This window comes from Tribolium madens, unplaced genomic scaffold, assembly GCF_015345945.1.
Source record: "Tribolium madens isolate multiple individuals breed KSU strain unplaced genomic scaffold, Tmad_KSU_1.1 Scaffold_19;HRSCAF=116;Tcas5.2_LG9, whole genome shotgun sequence".
NCBI classification, from domain to species: Eukaryota; Metazoa; Arthropoda; class Insecta; order Coleoptera; family Tenebrionidae; genus Tribolium; species Tribolium madens.
In genome coordinates, this window is record NW_025400983.1 from 15473514 (window position 1) to 15488065 (window position 14552).

The window sequence follows — 14552 nt, forward strand, 5'->3', positions numbered from 1 at the left end:
CTATTGTCACCGGAAATCTATAGCTTTTACAAGACTTCCGTTTACACCATATCAAAGAGTATCTTTTTGTCCCTTGACATGCAAAGTTTCATAATAATCGGATAAACGATAACAAAAATATTTCCAAAAAATCATTTTCCATACCGATTTTTGGAAAGCTGTAATTTTTCTATTTTTTGAGCTAGGTGAGTAAATATTGTGCTCTCTATTCTCATTTGTAGAGGGGTATTCGTGGTTAAAATTATGCCACACATTTTTGAAACACCCGATATAATGTAATTCGAGAAACTCTTGTGATTTTGTGAAATTGTGAGCGAACACTGTTCCAAGAAATAATAATGACTGTGAATTTATTACCTAAAATACAATTTTTGCAGACGAATCATGTTTCCGGGCGAGGCGAAGCCGAGTCTGGAATAGCAGATGAGTTTTTTTCTTAAAGCTCCCAAAACACGAATTCACACCTCTTATTATTAAAAAAAAATTGATCACTATAATAACCAATTTTATTTTTTAGTCCGGAAAAACTGTTTTTGGGTACTGAGTACCTAAAATAACCATTTTGCGTACTATTTTATTGAGTCCTAAAAAGACTCATTTTAGTCACTCAAATGAGTCCCTAAAACAGCTATTTTTGAGGGCGTATACAAAAAACACGATTTTAATATTTCTTTAAAGGAAAAAATTCTTTCTCAAAATTTTGCGCCCCAAGTCTGGACTTTTTAGGCTTCTGCTATAATACGTCACTGAAAATGCACAATCAAAATGATCATCAACGCAAAAATATGAGTTGAGGCGAAGACTGTGGCACGACGCAGTCATTTTGCCTCTACAAAGAAATTAAAGAAATTTATCAGCTGTGAGCAAAAATCTAAGTGATAACGCAGCCAGTGAATAATTTGTTGTTGTTTGACAAATTGAAATCAGTATGTCTTCCCACTGGGGGAAGATATCACCTTCACAAACCGTCAACAGAAGTTCAAACAAACTGGCATCACAATACCACCGACTTCCCCAATTTAAATGGAAAGATCTCACCAGAAATGCAGTAAAAGCGCGGAGAAGCAAGAAGCACAACTGTCACTCCTTCATAGACTTATTTTGGAACAAATAAAATTCCTAAATCGGACACTTATTTTTGAACGAAGAAAGTATAATTTTCACTATGACTTATACAGGTGAAACGACTTTTGTAAAAGATAAAAAATTCTCGATTTAAATTTTCATTTTTTGTGGTTCAGCCCTGCTTGGTAAAAAAGACTGATTTCTAATATACCTAATTTTAGTTTTTAAAAATCAAGTGTCTTTTTTGTCGTAACTGGTAAATTCGACAAAAAGTTATGAAGAGTAGTTGTTAAAAATCAACATTTAGACCTTTTTACCAAATTTCAAAATCATCGGCCAACTATGATTTTTCATGATTTTTTTCATTACAATTGCTTTTTATCAGCAGATACGTCAAAAAGTTATTTAGCACTAATAATCTAAATGTAAATTTTTTATTTGTAATAAAAGAAGTGTTATAAATAAAATTCTCAGATTTGTGAAATAATAAACATAAAAGAAAAATTAAAAATCATATTAGTTGGCCAATGATTTTAAAATTTGGTACACGGGCCTAAATGTTGATTCTAAACTACTTTTCTTTTCAGCTTTTTGTCGTATTTGCCACAGAAAAGCGCTTTAAAGAAAAATAGGTTTATTGAAAATTTCCAACACAATGGTACCTACTTAATATTTCAAAACTAAAATTGTATTAGAAATTAGTCTTTATCCAAGCAGGGCAAAACCCCAAAAAATAAAAATTTAAATCAAGAATTTTTTTATCTTGCAACAGTCGTTTCACCTATCCGCGGGGACTCACTGTATAATACAGTGCGATCAAAAAGTCCTTCTATCAAGTGGGCGCACTATCAACTAACTAAATGTCAAAAAATTAATTTATAAAACTTAAAATACCTATGGAACCTCTCAAACCATTCTTAAATGAGATGTTCTTGGTGTTTACCTATAAAAATCATGTAGTTATCACGGACTCATTTTGGAATATACTGCAAAATATATAAATTTGACATTTTCACTTGTCATTAAGACATTAAAAGACATATTGTCTCTTTTATCTTTCGAAGACATACGTTTAAAATTTCCATGCTAGCTCGATAGAAATATTTTTTGATTGCACTGTATAAATCCTAACGTAGGTATATCAAAAAAATGAGAGACTGATTTCCTCGGGGCCAAGTTACACTAGTCCGGCTCTGATCGGATTATTTAAATTCTTTAAATTTGTACTTTTTGTAATGTCAGCAAGACTAGTAAAGTAACTAATTTTTTATTAGATTCAGGTAATTTACAACAATATGAGTTGGGTTTTGTGGATTATTATTACAGCGCGACAGATTTGATTAATGGCCACGAAAGTAGAAAACAGTGTAAGTTTGAGATTGATGAGTCCTCTCTTCCAGTCCTCAAAACGAACCATTAAACACATAAAACTGCATGACATTGAAGGTAAAACATCGCTGATAAAACTAGAAATTAATGCAATTATCCTAATATTTATCAAAACATGAAACGTTGCAACTTTACCATTGGTCCACATAAGCGTAACAAACCGCACTTGACCAATCACATTCTACTATTCCCCACCCGTACTCCTCCATCTACCTTTCATCTGTCAAAATCGTGTCACAATGGCAAAATAAACCAGTGTCAAAACAATAACAAAATCGTTTTTATGTGACAATTGTTAGAATTTTCAGTTTGCGGGGCCTTTAGTTTGGTGTTAAGTGTTTCTTTACTTTGTTTAATTCGCTTCAATTTCCGCAAAATTGTATTCGTGTGTAGGCTGACATATTGTGACAAGCGCCCACTTGCTACAATTATTTCTTTTTAGGTGACGTTAAATTATGAGCGACGAAAATATGGATTTGTGCGAGTGCATTTGGGGCCACGAATTGGCCATGCGGAGGCTTTTGAACGTCGTATGTGGACTACAACCCCAGAGATGAATTTTGTGTAAAAAGTGTCTTTTTAGATCCGAAATTCGCAGAGTAATTGTGTCGACAATGAGTGCTTTGATGACGGTTTCCAGAGACAGAGCCCCGATTCAAGCATGCTATTTATGACTTGTGTTTTGATGGTTGCAATGTTTTTGTATTATTTCCGCCCAAGGACTCAAAGAATTGATGACACCAAACCTGGAAGGAGTGTAAGTGTGAGCAAGGGGGAGGTTTCATGCTGAGTGATGTTTCAGGACCGTCATGGAGCCCCACCTAGCCCTCCATCGGCTACGTCTTAAACAACACTTGTTGCAATGTATACTTTATATTTACAAATCAGTTTTAGCAAATGTTAGGCCATTAAATTGTTAAAATGCAAGGGGAAGTTGAGTTTTTTATTGGCAATAAAACTATCAAATGCATCACTAATGCTTATGGCTTATTACTATCAATTATATCTCCAATGTACATACATATTGTTCAAATTCAAGGAATTGTATTATATCTAAATGACATTCCAACTACCAATTTTCTTCAACACAATGCTCAAATTAATCTCACTACAGATATGTATTTATGTGTAAAATAAATTTGTATAAAAAAAATTAGCAACAATTCAAATAAAAAGTATATTTTACGTTTGCACCTCAATTTTTTTATTTAATTTCACCATTTATAACCATTGATACCAATCTTAAATAATGCTTTTTCCTATATTTTGAATCGATTTTGTTATTTTTATGTATATATTTTATTTAAAGTTTAGGTATAAAATATTGTTTAAAATGAAATACCTTCACAGAGATGTTAAGTTTAAAAAAGGCTGGAGTTGCTGCTAATTATGCAACCAACATCACGACAAATTGGAAACAAGTTTTTCTGGAGTTATAATCTACTTTCGCATATTTTATTAAAAGCATTGTTCCCAACCAACCATTAAATTAAATTTGAATAAATTTTTCTATTTTGATTTTTTTTATGTAAAATTTTGTAGTTTGTATGTAGTTTTTATCTATTTTAATTAAAATCTAATAATATGTTTTTTATTTGTCTTTTTTATTAGTTGAGTTGCACCTAGTTATGCAACCAACATAGCTCAAGTCGGATTTCGGAGAGAAATTTCCTCTTCGGCCAGTCATTAATTTAATTTCAGCTTAAAACATTATTTTATAAAATTTATTTATGTAATTCAAAAATTTCCTTTCAATCACTTTACAAAAAATTTGTATTTAAGATTTTTTTAGTAAAAATTAAAAACTAACTTTTTACTTGTAATAATAATTTTTACAGAAAGCATAAATATGTTACGTTTACATTTTATTAATTAATTAATTATTAAATCTAATTATATATTATCGTCAATTAAAAGCAACTGCCATTTTTTTTTAAATTAACTATCGCTGCCAACATTTATTCAACATGTTGGTAGCTCCGTAAAACAGTTATTTTTATTGACCAATTAGAATAGCGTATTTTTCGAATCGAAAAATTTTTTTGCAACTTTTTTACTTACAAAAAAACCTTTGATAAAAGGAAGTTTTTTGGTTTACATTTTACCAGGTAAGACTATTTCTAATGTGATTTTTCAATTTTCCAACTACTTTTATAGTTGTTTTTTGAGGTTAGGTCCCCGGTTTGTCGAAAAGATGAACAATTTCGATGTAATTGAATTCGGCTTTAACAATGCCGATGAAACAATTAACTTTGGAACCCGGAATTTATCGGATGCAGACAATTTGTATGAAGCCATAACATTAGCCACCCTTAAATCTTCCACAGGGGTTGAAGTGAGTCCACATTTTGTTGTTTTGGGGTGTTTTGCCATTTTTGCCATTTTTTAGGCACAATCAAACCCGTACATCAGTGCTATTGTGAAGAATGGCTCCGTTTTTTTCAACATTGATAATTCGATGCGGATTTTTGAAGACAAACAGTGTTCCAGTGTCATTTTCGATGCAACTTTTAATGCAGTTGTCGACTCCTTTTGTATTTCCTTAAACGGAGAATTTCTTTTAATTTGTCTCAGGAGTGGCACATTGCATTTACTTGATTGCACGGATGGATATAAAACTGTCTTTAAGAAGTAAGTTTTGAAAATTTGTAATATTTTCTTCAAATCAAATAATTTCAGGGCATGTGAACGTGATGAGAACGCCGATCAGTTTTTTATCAATTCATTTTGTCATGAAAATTATTTTCTGGTTGTCACAAAACTTGGAAAAATTCACCAACTAGAGTTGACAGAGTTTAAATTGGAATGTGTGCACGAGTTTCATTTCACAACTCAAGTTTCAAGCTATGAATACCCTTTTCTGTTGCTTAATGGTTCAAAATTGGGGGTTTTTAATTTTGAAGACCATTCTTATGAGATTTATGATGGAGACCAACACTTTAAAAAATTATTCCCTTTAAAAAAGTAAGTTGTTTCTTATTGAGCTAGTTTTGAAATTGTTGCTTTTAGCAAGTTTCTTGCCTTGGATTTCGAAGGGAATTTGTACAAGATTTGTGCCATAACTTTGCTCATTTTTCCAATGAATAATTCTAACTTATACAAAGATATTTTTTTAATATCTGATCCAAATGTTAAACAAGTTGTTGTAGCAGTAGACATAGGAGAGGAAAAATCTCTTCAGTTACTTTTATACCCCGGTAATATTCTAACATGACGTTTATTCTCAAACTTATAGTCGTCTTTTTTAGATTTGACTAAGATTTATGGGTTGAAAGTGAGAAATGACATTCAATTAATATCTCCCGAATGCCCAAACGATGAGCTTTTGTACATTTCCAAAATCTTTGAGAACCACTCTGTGTCGGAATTACGTTTCCACATGGTTATCGAGAGTGATGCCGAGCAAAGACTTTATAGATTATTAAAAAAACGCAAGTATGAAGAAGCGGAAAAGTTTGTGGCCCTTTTTCACTTGAATCAGAGTCTTGTGAACGAAGCTAAAGCACAAGATATCGTCGATAAACGCACTTGCAGTAGCGAAGACATTCAACAATTAATCAATTTGTTGAATATAATCGACAATAACGTGTTTAAACTGCAGTGTTGTTTGGAAGTTTCGTGTTCGACATTTGAGGATGTCCGCAAAATCCTTGAATATGGTTGTACACTTCAGTTGAAAAAACAAGACAAGGATGCTGAAGAATTGCAAAAACGTGTAATTGATATCATGGAAAGATTTCAGACTTTTGGGGCGATTTACACAGGCGCTGATTTGGTTTTGGAGACTTGGCAACAATTTGCCCAAGCTGATCTATTAACTGAAGTCAAATATTTTTTGCAAAATGTAAGTAAATTTTTGGTTAAAATTTTTGTTATAATAACGAAAACTTTAAAAAGGTACAATTAGCGTAGAAAAAATTGTCCTCCTAATAAACCGCCCGGACCCTTCAAGGGTTAACCCATATAAAACTTTTCCATTGTAAACGTTATTTCTTATTTAACAGTATATATGTTTAGTTTGAAGTGAAGTTCAGTTACCGATTTTACTTTCAATTGAGAAAAAAAAAACAAATTATTTTAAAAAATTCACAACTTTAAAAATTAAAATTAAATTAAAAAAATAACACTGGTCAACAAATTTGAACAAATTTTCGGTAACATTGATTAAAAGCAAAAGAGTACTGAAAATAATTCAACTATTTAATTTATTTTATTATGAGCATACAATATTTTAATAAACTAACTTTAGAAACATTAAAAAAGTCATATATTACAATAAAAGAGTAAAATCTCAACATTTTATTTTGTTAGGTACGTTACTGTCGCGTTTTAAAAAAGCTACCAGTAATCGCCCATCATGGAAGGGTTCCAGCGGCCTTGATAGCGTTCTTTTATCCTTCTGATGTCTTGGTGAAACCTCTCTTCTTGTTCGTCACTGACAGCCCCCAGATTTATTGGAAAAAAAATCCAAGTGGGAGTGCAGAAAATGTATTAGTTATATTATTGGTAAAAAATGCAACAAATCAACGGTATGTGTTATCAAAAAATTAAATGCATTTTGTTATTTAGGAAGTAAAAAACTACTATTGACCAAATTGTCATCAATGTTACCGAACCCTTGTTGTCCTGTGTAATTAATGCTTAATTAGTTATTTATTATTTAAAATAACAAGTAAATGCCGTTTTAAACGGCATAATTAATTAAACAATATTATTATTATTAGTTGTACTTACCTAATAAAAACAATTTATTATTAGGAATTAAAATGATCAAATCTAACCAGAGACAATTTAACATAACTCTTTATTATTATTTATTGATAGCTTACTTCTTTTTAATAAAGTTGCAATTGACAAATTAAATAATTTTATATCAATTTTATTCAATCCAAACAAACTTTTACAACAAACACATCTATTTTCTAAATATTTGACAATGTAATTTTACTATAGTAAACAAAAGATAAATTATTCAAAAAAAATTGGAATATTTATCATGTAGTAGATATTTTTTTCTTATAACAGTAACAGTGTTTGTTAACAGTAACAGTGTTTGTTTTATTAATATTAAAAAGTAATTTGCAAATATTATTGTATTAAAATTAGAAGTAATTTTTTGGTTTGTTTTGTTTATTAATAGGGTAGACAGTTTTCCAATGGCTATGATTTTTTTTTTAGTACACAAAAATAAACAAAAATAAAAATTGATGATTAATTTAGAAGTTTTAATAAAATAACTGAACTGAACAATTATTAGCAAAAGTAAGTTGTTACAATTGCTTTGCGATTGCAATATCTTGGTTGTAAACATCTCAATAGTTCAATTTAAATATTCTTTTTTTTTGTAAAGGTTGCCATGAGTTCAAAAAGTCACGTCTACCTGTGTGAATTGAATAAAAATTAATAATGAAATTATTTAATTTGTTATTTACAGCTTTATTAAAAAAATGTAAGTATCAATATTTTAAAGAGTTATATTAAATAGTCTCAGGTTAGATTTTTCATTCCTAGTAATAGATAGTTTTTATTAGGTATTTCTAATAATAATAATGTTTATTWAATTATGCCATTTAAAACGGCATTTATTTGTTAACTTAATAATTTTTTATTTTAATTTTAAGCAGTATAAAGCTCTGAATGTTTTTTAATAATTTATTATTTACTCAATTGAAAGTAAAATCGGTAACTGAGTTTCTCTTCAAACTAAATATACTGTTGAATAAGAAATGACGTTTACAATGGAAAAGATTTATTGTTATGGTTTATACGCGTCGTGCTCTTAAACCCGTTGTGCGTGTTTTAAAGGCTTGCTTATAAACTAGTAAACTACTATTATAATATACTATTATATCAACTACCAGAGTGGAAATGCTTTCTTTGAAGTATGCAAATGTTCTGAGGAGTTGGTTGTCAACATTTTCAATTTTTGCTTATACTAGCGATTTTCTTGCCAATTGTAAGTCGCATGATTTTTTTTTATAAGACGAGAAATAAAAAGTACTTTTTAACGATATCAAACATAAAGAATTACGACCGATAGTTCCGGAGTTTTGAAAACATTATTGAAAACTTCACAACTAAACCAAATGACGTTTTTGGTCCTCCGTTCAGAAACGTTGATTTTACATTCGCCAAAATCGTCCAGAAACAGCCCTGTTGAAGGTATAGAGAATCAAAAAAAAATTCCAAATGTTGGCAATATTGGTTTGCATTTCCTAAATGTCAAGCGGTTTAATTTCACAGCCAATATTTGATGTATTGAATATATGTTTTTTTTAATTTGGAGTTAATTTTACGTTAATTTAATAATTTGGAGTTTATGCATTGTGTTGCCAACCTAAATACATGAATTTCCCTAGCGCAAACAATTTGACATTTTTTTGAACTTTTGAGACAGTTTAAAATATGTACATATCGTGGGCGTACAAGGAAAAACAATTAAGTCCAATTTTTCTAATTTTAATACGTATAAAGTCCATATTTGTTTGTTCTTTGAATGAAAATTCTGACTGTTTTCAATATTTTACTGTAGAGTTTATAGTTTTCGAGAAAACTAGAATTTTTGACTTTTTTCAAGCGACTACTACGAGAAAACCGTAATAAAAATATCCCACAATTAAATTTTAACTTTGGACGAATTTAAAAATGGGTGATTTTAGCCGATTTTTTGCTATTTTCTCGATAATTATAAGTCAGTGAGCTATGATCTTTATTTCCTAAGATGGGAAAATAAAAGTGCTTTCAATGATAGTGAACCCATGGAGTTTTCATCCATAATTCCGGAGTTATCGACGTATATTAACCAAACGATGAAAATTTCAAAATCTTAGTAATCCCAGATCTGAGAAATTTGCTTGTGTAATAGGGGTTAAGTTTCGAGAAAATTTGAACTTTTCTATTTGTCGAATTTTGACGACAAAACGAGTTATTTATCGCAAAGACAGTGTTGTCAAAATCTATATCATTGGTTTCGATAGAACCGCAAAATTTCGGGTAGTTTCGAATCTATCGACTGGTTTATGATATTACGAAAAAAAATTTTTTTTTTTTAATTACGAAAAATCGTCAAAAACGTGAGTTTCAAAATTAAACCAAATTACGTTTTTCGCCCTCTCAAGAGTCCTACAGACTTGGAACAATGCATCCAGGTGTTCCAAAAGTAAAGCGAGTGATAGAAAATGTTATTCAGAGAAAGAAAGTTCAGTTTTTTTTCTGCATTCGTTAACTTACACCTTAGAGTAACAATGAATTTTGTACAAGTCGTGATAAATTAAAAACGATGAAAATATTGCTTAGATTCATGCCTGTTTGAATTGAAGCAGTGAAAGGCATTTTGAATATTTTTTGTAGTTATTGTGTCATTATTTAATTCTCAATTTTTTTCCAATTAAAGTTTTTTTTATTTTATAAATGAATCGTTTTCGGACTCATATTTATGTTTATGTCACATTGACAGTATCAATATGGTATTAATTAAATGAGATTTGGAACTTACCAATTGTTTAATAAATGTTATCGTTTTAAATATATCAATTTGAACAAAATTTATTATTACTTCTTGCTAAGCTATCACTCTTTAACAAGTAAAGATGGAAAAAATTTATTTAAATATTTTTTCTTAGAATGACATTTTCTATCACTGGTTACTTTTAGATACCTTAATTAATGTTTGAAGAAAATTATTATTTTCAATTTTTAAATGTGTCAATCTAAAAATTTTAGGTCGCAATACCTTTTGAAGTATAGTTCTCCGCACGAAAAATGTTCTGTGAGTAATAATATCCAGATTTTTATAATTTTCTGGCTGATATTTTTTGGTGTTTCATGATTATTGTATTTTTATCAACTTCCTGCTTTCACTGTTTGATAAATAATAATCAAATGTAAATTTTTGTCAGTATTTTTTTCTTTTTCTGTGAAGTAAAAATGAACTCATGTTTAAAAAATAATTCAAGTTCCCTTAGTAAGTATTAGCCTACATTTTAGACATACAGTAGAGTTTCTATTTTGGATTCTAAAACTAAAACAACTATGACTATAAAATTATAGAGTGAGGAGTGCTGTACATCAACACTATTAACCCTATGTTTAGTTAAAAAAAAATTGCCAATACATTACAAGCAACTACAATATATCCAAGCAACCCTTGCGACATGTATTGACACCAATATTTAAAAACTGAACATGGAAACGCATGTTCATCGAAATAGATTCCTCACTGTATAATTTCCTGTGCGTATAGGTTAGAACATTTAATTACAATTTAAATTTATATGAAAAAAAAAATTAATAAAAATAAAGTCACTATGTTTTTAGCATGAAATCGACGAAGCCAAAATGATTTATAGCCGCCTAGACGAGTCGACAATAGAAACCCTAACAAATGAAAAAATTTCAGACGTTCTAAGCATTTTGAATATGGTAAGTAAATTAATATTATTATATGTAGGATTTGGATTAAATAGATTTTTTTAGCAATCACTATCCACCTGTCAGTCGTTTCTATCAACATTTATTCCACGCACACTTACGCACCACCCATCCACTCTTTCTTTATTCATTACATGGACACGCAACAAAGTGTATAATTTGGAACAACATTCAAGGAGCGATTTTCCAACCAATGCCATCAAATTAACGGAAAAAATAATCGAATTGATGAAAATTGCCGACGTGGATGACATCTTCTTCCAAAGACAATACGTTTTGCATAGAGATAGTTTATTTGAATTGTTGGTAGCACTGAAAACCATTAAAACACTCAAAGGCGAATACAAAATAAGTATTCGTGTAAGTGATTACTTGTCAGGGCTCCAAAATCTAATCAGAATTTTACTCAACGTGGATATGTGTCCCAAAGATTACGATTATTTCCTCAAAAACTTCTTATGTAAATATATTGTCGACAATCACATGGATCTCAACATGATACTTTTAGAGGAAATCAAGGTGAGTTGAATAAATTGAAGAATTGTTTTAAATGGAAAATTACAGAATTTGATCAAGTACGACGAGAGTTATTGGGTGAACATTATTACTTTGATTTTGGACTGTATTACTTCAGTAAAAGTTAAGTTGGAGGGGGTTCAAGCAATTTTGACTTTTGCTAAAGTACCATGGAGTAACTCAGTAAGGAAAATTGCAAAAGATTCGTTACAATTTCCACATGAATTAACTTCGGAAATTACTAAATTAATCGAGAATGAGCCAGGACTAGTGGTATTGAGGAGACCTGAATACAAAATAAGGGGAACAAGCATTGAAAAACTCAACGATGTTTGTACAAATATATTTCAAAATCGTTCTTGCAACATGATTTTTCTTTTAGTTTGAAGTTATTGTGAAACGAATCATTTATTGTAATCGGCCAACGATGATAGAAGATGTTTATACTCTTTGTAAAAACAAAGATTACAAACAAGTCGCTACCAACCAACTGGCGATACATTTTACCAAAATAGGGTGAGTTTTTTTTCCCAGAAATATCATACAGGATGTTCCATCTAAACGATTTTGTGAGTTCAATAATAATGTTTACTTGAAAGTATACCTACAGCTAAAATGTTTTCAAAATGGCGGTTTGTCTTGTTGTTTTAAATAGAAAGGCTATGTTCTTCTAAGAAGGTTTTTATTAGCTTTTTTCTATATATTTAGATTTTTTTTGAAAATTTTTGGATTTACACTTTCCTCTTCAAAAATCCTAAAATTGATATTTGAGCATTTCTATAATTGAGATTTTCAGGAGTTTGGATAAAGCTTTAAGCATAATTGATAACAATCAAGATGATGTCCAAGAATTGTGTATGTGGGCCGAAAATATGGTCAATCAAGAGGTAAATAAAAAAATTCTTTTTTCTCTCAAATCTTAACTTAAATTTCTAGTTGCGGATCCGAGATAAAAGGATAATTGATAATTCTTACACAATTTCGGGTCCACTTTTTGAGCGATTGAACGACAAGACAGATAACTTCACTTTAGATTTGAAAAATGTGTACAAGTTGAGGCAACATTTTGCAATAAAGACCACCACTAATGAATTGCGAAGAAACAAGAACAAAATCATTGATGAAATTCTCGAAACTGTGCGACTTGAGTTCGAAGCTGAAAAACAAACTATCAATGGAGTATTTTCGACTTGTTATAAACTTTCACTTTGTATGAGTTGGGACTATTTTGACGTTTTGATACGTTTCTGTGAAAAAACTGGTGATTATAATATGATTGTGAAGACTGCGGAAAAAGTCCTCGATCGGGAAAATTCAACTAAGAATCTTTGTCTGATGGCTGTTTTGCTATTGGGATACGTTGGAACGTATAAATTGCAATTATCGGATACTTTTTTGGATGATTCAGATACGAGTTTAATTGTTTCTAATTCTGATCATGTCGTTAGTGGCGAAGGTTTACGAATAGCTGGAGCTATTATAGCCAAAGCGATGAGTAAAGCAGAACCAGATGAGATTATGCCATGTGTTGAAATTGCAGATTGGGTTAATGTTTCGTTTCATTTCACTAGGAATCCGGAGAGTGATTTGAAGAAACAATTGTTTGGAGAGAATTATAGACCAGTTCCTATGGTCTCGGGATTTCAGACTTTTTCAGTCATTAAATTGATTTTTAATGCTTTCTGTGGATTTGTAGGTGAGTTATTGAAGTGTGTGTGTCGTCTATCTATGGTTTTATTTTATTTGTTCACCCTTTCAAAAATTACAACATTTTTAGTTAAGATAGGTAAACTAGAATCACATTCATGCCGTCTCTTGATAGAACAAATGATAATTATTGTTTCTGAAAAACTGGAGTCTATTAATGAAACAGTGACTAGTTTGACAACTACTGTCATGGGTTTGCAAAAATTGAATAAATAAATGTGTATTTTTTGGATCTATCTAGTGTTTTATACTTGGGTGCATACATCAGACGCAAGCCTCGTAAGTTGTGTGAAACTCCTTGTATAATATACTATTTTATCCGCAAACGTCACAAAAATGGCCACATTTGTAACTAAATGTCACAATTAAAAGTTTTACCTTCCAGCTATAGAGTAAAAATTCTTGTCTCTTTCGCTGTTTCAGCAATTTCTGGTTATGATTTCATTAGATGCAAAGCGTTTTGATTATTTTGTTCATTTACTTGCTAATTATAGTGTTGCTCTTTACTCTCGACCTGACGTTTGCGGATAAAATAGTATATGTTATTTGGAGTAAAAGTGTGTTTATGTGGCTCATCTGAAATATTTGCCTCATTATGTTCGACAAAATAAACGTTCAGCTTCAATTATTTAATCGGATTTGTAACGAAGCTCATTTACCACTTTCCCAAAATGAGTGTTTTAAAATTTAGAAAATAGTTTTATGACCCGGAATAAATTATCACCGACTTCTTGGAAACTATTTATCTTAGCCAATTTTTTTACAAATTCCTAATTGTTGAGTAGTGATTTTTTTATACCTACGGATTGTTGTATTCCATTTTTTAAATTATTTAATCCTATTTCCAACCGTCGGGACTGGCTGTCTCTAATCGTACCAAATATGTCAATATTATGAAAAAACTGGCTTCAATTCAGTCAAAATTTGAATTATTTAATATTTTAAATTAAATTACTTGGATTAATATCCACTGGAAACTGTGTATTTTTCAAATTTGTTAGCGTTTTTTGAAAATTTTCCAACATAATTCGAGTTTGTTCGGTTTATTTTTTCCGGGAAAGTCTCACAGATTCGGAATCCTCAGTTCACTTTAGATCTTTTATACACTTCCCAAACACATTTTTAAAAAAATTGAAAATATTTTACTGCCCCGAATATTTCTGGGACAAATGATGCCCGATTTTTCTTATCTATTTGTTCTAGCTGAAGTTTACAAATTAATAATCCTTGGTTAATTTTCCAAAGAAAAAGTGATTTTTTACACAAACTTCATTATGTTTATTTGCCGCATAGTGGTATTGTGAACGGACCACAAATTTTAATACGCCCGGCGAGGTGTCAAATATCAGAATAATAACTTTCAATCGATGATTCGTTCAAAATTAAACTTTCATGGATAGCTTTGACGCCAAATTTAAAAAAAATACACGTTGTATTTATAAGAA

General features: G+C 30.3%; 2 protein-coding genes across 5 annotated transcripts in view; both read left to right on the forward strand.

The window, feature by feature from the left end:
- The first annotated feature begins 2643 nt into the window (after positions 1-2643).
- LOC123014606 (uncharacterized protein C34C12.4) lies at positions 2644-3647 on the forward strand. Of its 2 annotated transcripts, none has more exons than XM_044413818.1 (4): positions 2644-2839; positions 2897-2984; positions 3038-3211; positions 3257-3647. In XM_044413818.1, the coding sequence occupies exons 2-4, from the start codon at positions 2910-2912 to the stop codon at positions 3299-3301; spliced, it is 294 nt and encodes a 97-aa protein (XP_044269753.1). In that variant the 5' UTR covers positions 2644-2839; positions 2897-2909; the 3' UTR covers positions 3302-3647. The 2 variants fall into 2 exon arrangements, with proteins under 2 accessions (XP_044269753.1, XP_044269744.1); XM_044413809.1 differs by having other exon boundaries at positions 2645-2843.
- An 814-nt stretch (positions 3648-4461) lies between these two features.
- LOC123012232 overlaps positions 4462-14552 on the forward strand; it is a 30157-nt gene continuing 20066 nt past the window's right edge. The window contains exons 1-12 of one of the 3 annotated variants that reach the window (XM_044410140.1): positions 4462-4562; positions 4624-4789; positions 4844-5085; positions 5134-5418; positions 5464-5651; positions 5703-6298; positions 10771-10875; positions 10930-11403; positions 11449-11730; positions 11783-11916; positions 12197-12287; positions 12337-13096. In XM_044410140.1, coding sequence (XP_044266075.1) covers positions 4649-4789; positions 4844-5085; positions 5134-5418; positions 5464-5651; positions 5703-6298; positions 10771-10875; positions 10930-11403; positions 11449-11730; positions 11783-11916; positions 12197-12287; positions 12337-13096 — 3298 coding nt within the window. In that variant the 5' untranslated portion in view covers positions 4462-4562; positions 4624-4648. Of the gene's footprint in view, positions 4563-4611; positions 4790-4843; positions 5086-5133; positions 5419-5463; positions 5652-5702; positions 6299-10770; positions 10876-10929; positions 11404-11448; positions 11731-11782; positions 11917-12196; positions 12288-12336; positions 13097-14552 lie in introns of all 3 variants that reach the window. The other 2 variants (XM_044410131.1, XM_044410122.1) reach the window with 2 other exon arrangements.